This window comes from Columba livia, chromosome 12 (genome assembly GCF_036013475.1).
Source record: "Columba livia isolate bColLiv1 breed racing homer chromosome 12, bColLiv1.pat.W.v2, whole genome shotgun sequence".
Taxonomy (NCBI): Eukaryota; Metazoa; Chordata; class Aves; order Columbiformes; family Columbidae; genus Columba; species Columba livia.
This window is the reverse complement of record NC_088613.1, coordinates 1,441,503-1,446,715: the sequence shown is the minus strand read 5'-3', so window position 1 is coordinate 1,446,715 and position 5,213 is coordinate 1,441,503. Positions and strand designations below refer to the sequence as shown.

General features: G+C 54.8%; 1 protein-coding gene across 3 annotated transcripts; it reads left to right on the top strand.

Annotated features, from left to right (window-relative positions):
• The first annotated feature begins 374 nt into the window (after positions 1-374).
• Positions 375-4,808, top strand: TAF9B (TATA-box binding protein associated factor 9b). 3 transcript variants are annotated; one of them, XM_005511808.3, is made up of 8 exons: positions 375-444; positions 553-1,720; positions 1,808-1,889; positions 2,269-2,405; positions 2,477-2,611; positions 3,342-3,423; positions 3,989-4,102; positions 4,397-4,808. In XM_005511808.3, exons 2-8 carry the CDS (start codon positions 1,634-1,636, stop codon positions 4,561-4,563), a joined length of 804 nt encoding a protein of 267 aa, XP_005511865.2. In that variant the 5' UTR covers positions 375-444; positions 553-1,633; the 3' UTR covers positions 4,564-4,808. The 3 variants fall into 3 exon arrangements, with proteins under 3 accessions (XP_005511865.2, XP_064933458.1, XP_064933459.1); XM_065077387.1 differs by lacking the exon at positions 375-444 and having other exon boundaries at positions 1,575-1,720; positions 4,495-4,808; XM_065077386.1 differs by lacking the exons at positions 375-444; positions 3,989-4,102 and having other exon boundaries at positions 1,574-1,720.
• Positions 4,809-5,213: the final 405 nt, after the last annotated feature.

Here is a 5,213-nt window from a genome sequence, read left to right as displayed (position 1 = left end):
TTGATGAATGTCCCCGGTTCGGTGGCGGCAGCCGGAGGAGCCGGCGCTCGGCCTGGCCGGGCCGTGACCCGATTTCCTGTTTTCCAGCACCAAAAGGAACCCCGGTGTCTGAGCAGAGAGGGAGGGCGGCTGCTCCTTCGCCCGCCCGGCTGTGCCGCGGAGGAGCGGGGAAACGCAGAAGGGTTGTGAGCGCCAGCAGCTCTTGGTCGTGTTGCTCAGCACAGAGTGTCTGCTGTGCAGCAGGGCTGGTGGGGAAGGGGAGTCGCAGTGCAGACAGATCTGAAGGACACAAGGGGCTTTGCCTGCTTCCGGGGGTTAAATCCACAGCCCTTCGGCAGTACAAAGTATCTTTCTTTTTTACTGCATCAGGATTAAATGGCAGTGACAGCAGACAGCCTGGCAATGCCAAGGTTCAGCCTGATCCACCGCTTGCCCCCAGTCCAGGTTGGAAGAGCCGCCCTCCCCCTCTCCCCTAAAACAAGGGGAAAAAGTGGGTTTTGCTTGTTGTCTAAGGTCAGTGTCTGGAATTCATCCTCCGCTCCCTCCTCGCAGGATGTTTTTGTGTAACATGCTCTGACTCATGAAAGTCAAATGACTTGGCCGACAACGCCGCGGCGCTCCCCGCCAAAGAGCCGCAGCAGAGTCCTTCTGGCCGCCCGACCCTCCGGCGCTGGCACGCGTCGCACGCGCCTTTTCCACTTTTTGGGTACGTAAACTGACCCGGGCCGAGCGTCCGGCTCCCCGGTGTGAAACCGAAGCCGAGAGAGAGAGTCGCTGCGGCTGGGACGTTCTGCGACGCCTCACGGGCGCGAATCGGAGCGATGGCGGGTGTCTGTGGCTCCTCGCTCTGGGGGGACACCGGCGTCTCCCCCCGTCTCCACGGGACGTGTCTCCTTCCTCCAGCCCGCGCCCCGCTTGGGCACCGCGGTGGATTACGACACTATTGCAGCTGCTCCTCCTGTGCTGCTCATTCCCCTGTTGGACAAAATCACAAGACAACAATTTGTTTTGCCTCAGAAACCGAGAGAAAGGCTTTCGATGAGACTTGGGTGGAAAGTACATAGAGATCCTTTGGCTGTCATGAAAACAAACTTATGAAGTCCTGCTGCCAGTACTCCTGTTTTTATTGAGTCCTGGGAATGCTGACAATGTATAAAGTGGCCGTCAAAGCTGTTAATGAAGCGACATGTCCCTCCACGGGCTGTGTGGGGCTGCCCTCCTGGGGACAGGGGACAGTGCCCTGAGCCCTGCAGGCTTGGGCTGTGCCTTCATGTCTCGCTTTGTCTCCACAGGTGTTTTCATAAATAAGCATTTCTGCATTGCAGAAATGTAGTTTTTGAATGATACAAAGCAGGATCAAAGCCCAGTCTAACCCAGTACCCTGGAGGGGGGGCTCAGGGGCTCACTCTGAGGCCTGGGCCTTCCCCTCCCCCCCAAGCAGGGGGACACCGGCACCCCGTTTGTGGCTGTTAAAGCCCTCGAGGACTTATTTGCTTTGGCGCAGGAAGGCGGAAAAACAACAACGTGTGCGCGGCACCAGCTGCTGCCAGGATGCGGCTCCTCCCCTCCGGCCTCCGCCCGGCGCGGCCAGGCCGCGTCTCCATGGCAACCCCCCCGGCTGCTCCCCGGTCACATGACCGGAAGCGGCCTCTCGGAGGAGGCGGAAGCGATGGAGCCGGCGAAGATGGCGTCTCCCAAGAGCGCTCCGAAGGACGCGCAGGTAGGGCGGGCCGGGAGCCGGGCGGGCCGGGAGCCGGGCGGGCCGGGGCAGCGCGGCCCAGCTCAGCGGCGCCTCTCCGGCCTGCAGGTCATGGCGCAGATCCTGAAGGACATGGGCATCACGGAGTACGAGCCACGCGTCATCAACCAGATGCTGGAGTTCACCTACAGTGAGCGGGGCCGGGGGCTCTGCCGGGCCCTGGGGAGGGAAACGCCGCCCGGGGTCCCCGGGGGGGCCCTGTCAGCCTTCATAACTCCCGGGGAAACCGCGCTTTCGGTGACAGGCGGGTGGGACGGGAGGGGAAAGTGTCTTTCTGTTAACCCAGCCTTAATGGAAATATTGGGATCAATTTATCCCCGGAAAGGGCTGTGGGGCACTGGGACAGGCTGCCCGGGGCAGTGCTGGAGCCACCAGCCCGGGAGGGGTTCGCAGTACACAGAGATGAGCTTCTCAGGGACAGGGGGTAGTGCCGGGGGTGGGCAATGGCTGGAGTCGATCTCAAAGTGCTTTTCCAACCAAAACGATTCTAAAGGTTCTGCTTTTCCAAGGGTACGTGACCACGATACTGGAAGACGCAAAAATTTACTCGAGCCACGCAAAGAAATCCAACGTGGACGCAGACGATGTGAGGCTGGCGATCCAGTGCCGGACGGACCAGTCGTTCACATCCCCCCCGCCCAGAGACGTGAGTAAAACCACCGCGATGAACACAGAGAGCGGCGGAACGCGGGTGGGAGTGTAACCCTGTCCCTGCAGTTCCTGTTAGATATCGCGAGGCAGAAGAACCAGACGCCGCTGCCGTTGATCAAACCGTATTCCGGGCCCCGGCTGCCGCCCGACAGGTACTGCCTGACGGCCCCGAACTACCGGCTCAAGTCCCTGCAGAAGAAGGTGAGGAGAGAGTCACCCGCTGCCCGCCCGCGGTTGCTGTCGGGAATTGGAGTTTGCCGTGTCTCCGAAGGGCAAACGCTGACCTGTGCGTGTCAAGGAGCGTGTGAAGCCACGACCACTGTCTGTAGGAATCTGCAGCTGTTCTTATTGCTCTTTCGTTTGCAGTGCGAAGTGAACCAGTAAACGCATCTGTGAATTCTTTAGTGTTAAGGCAAAATTGTCAAGTTGAATATCAAATTGTAAAAGGCAAAAGTAGAGATACTGAGGGGTATTTTGTACTTGGGCCTCCCTTGTTTCTGCTTTAGAGGGAAAAGATTTACCTTGCTTGCTGGAAAATACTGCTTGTCATGATGTGTAGGATTTTATTTTGCCCATTTTAAAGAAAGAATCTTAAAGCTGGAGGTTCTGGATGTTGCTCTGGGATGTGCCTGGCTGCCGAGTGTAGAGTGGAGTAGTAATTGTTGATTAAAATATTGTATTCTTCGTGGTAGCCGCTGTAAAGCCCCGATGGCCCCGAGCGCTGTTGGCTGTGTCGCTCCAGGCGCTCTCTGCCTCGCGCTGCCGACATTCGCACCACACAATCACTTATATTTACGGTGCTGGCACATAAGCTGTGTGTTGCTGCTCCAAAACGGGCTCTCTGGGCTTTTGCAGGGAGAAGCTTAATTTTTTCATGTTAGGAACTGTTGATTTCGAAGGGGATGCTGAACAGAATGTTCTCTTTCGCCAGGTCTCCTCCTCTGCGGGGAGAATCACGGTCCCGCGGCTCAGTGTGGGTGCCGTGAGCAGCCGGCCCAGCACCCCCACCTTAGGTAGGAAACACGGTTCCCCACCTTCATTTCTTGAAGGGAAAAAACACCGAGGAACAATTTAAAACACGTTTCAACCACTGAGGACGTGTCGGGTGCCACCTGAGCTTCGTGTTGTTTAACATCTTAGCAAACAGCATCGGGAAAATTAGATTCATTTAAAAAATACTATCTGGATACATACGTACATTACTAACACTGTATTTTTATTCCTGCATTTGTGATAATTTCTATAATTGAAGAGACAATTCAAGTAACTCACATAAGGTTGTGGTTTTTGCCTCAGCGCTGCACTGAACTACAAATAGCACCGGGTAAAATCCAGTTTTAAAAGGTTCACTAAATGTGCAGCTGAGCACGAGCACCTTAGCGCCTTTGCAGCCTGGAATTGTGCAGGTAAATGTGCCTGAAAACCCAACCGTGTGTCCAGCTCCGTGTGCTCCTCTGCTTTGAAAAATAACAAGTTCCGCTCCGAAATCAGATTCGCGCGAGCAAGTAGTTTTATTGTTTTTGTAAAGCGTATTTTGGCAAACGCGTGGACGTTTGACGGGGCGCTGTTGGATTGCAGGCACGCCGGCCGCACAGACGGTGTCCGTGTCGGCGAAGGTGGGGACGCCGGTGTCCCTGGCGGGACAGAGGTTCACGGTGCAGATCCCCTCCTCCCAGGCGGCCGTCAAGTCAGGTGAAAACTCCAGCGCGGAAAACAACACAGATTCTTGGGGCAAAACCACTTTTTGGGTTTGTTTTTAGCAGAAGGGAAGTTAAATTTACAGTAAGAATGTGGCTCTGGAACGTGCCGCTTCGGGCAGGTTTCCCCAGCCAGCATTTGCCTGTTTCTCCGCGTGGCGTTTCCCAGGGTTTGGGGGTTTCTAGCCCGGGCTGTTCGCGTGCCGTGCTGCGTTATTGCCTGGGACGTTCTCTTTCACTCGGGGAAAAGTAATTCGCATTTTCTCAAGCTCCTTTTTCTTTTTCACAGCCACACCAACTACTCCAACAGTTCAGAATGTTCTAATTAATCCTTCATTAATTGGACCAAAGAACATTCTTATTACCACAAACATGGTTTCATCACAGAATCCACCTAACGACTCGAACCCCCTGAAGAGGAAGCACGAAGACGACGACGACTACGACAATTTGTGACGAGACTGTCCCGTCCCCTCCCGTCCTCGGCCACGGCTGTTGAGTCTGACGGGTTCTGCCGCGATTCCTTTGTAAACGCTGGTAATTGACAGCTGGGTGCCCGCGGCAGACGAGAAAGCAGCCGATCTGTCCTGTCGTCCGTGGTGTCTGATGCCCCTCGGTCCCCTCCTGCGCTGTTCTCCACGCGTGCCCGTCTCTCGGGAGCCAGTTCTGCCCCGCGCCAAGTAAAAGTGATTTTTAGAAAACGCTTGGTGGTGTGACACGGAGATTTATTGCCAATAACGCCAAAGAGAGTCCTGGGTGAGCGGGGCCGGGGCTGGGGCATCGGCCTTCGTTTTCCCCAAATAGCTGAGACACAGGAGGTAAAATCCCAGCCGGGATTTGTTCTTTATTTCCGAATCGCTGCACGTCCCACTCATCGCGTGGTCAAACTGGTACTTCTATATGCATACGTACATACATACATATATACACACACACTCTCTCCACACACGCCTCAGAGAACATATATAATATATATATATATATATATATATAAATGTTCTCTGAGGCGTGTGTGGAGAGAGAGTGTGTGTGTGTGTATATATATAATATATATATATAAAAATATATACACTCCACACACACCTCAGAGAACACATACATAACAT

Coding starts and splice junctions, on each gene's coding strand:
- TAF9B (XM_005511808.3), top strand. CDS start 1,634: ATGACCGGAAGCGGCCTCTCGGAGGAGGCGGAAGCGATGGAGCCGGCG. Junction 2,406..2,476: donor CATCCCCCCCGCCCAGAGAC/GTGAGTAAAACC, acceptor CTGTCCCTGCAG/TTCCTGTTAGATATCGCGAG. Junction 4,103..4,396: donor CCAGGCGGCCGTCAAGTCAG/GTGAAAACTCCA, acceptor TCTTTTTCACAG/CCACACCAACTACTCCAACA.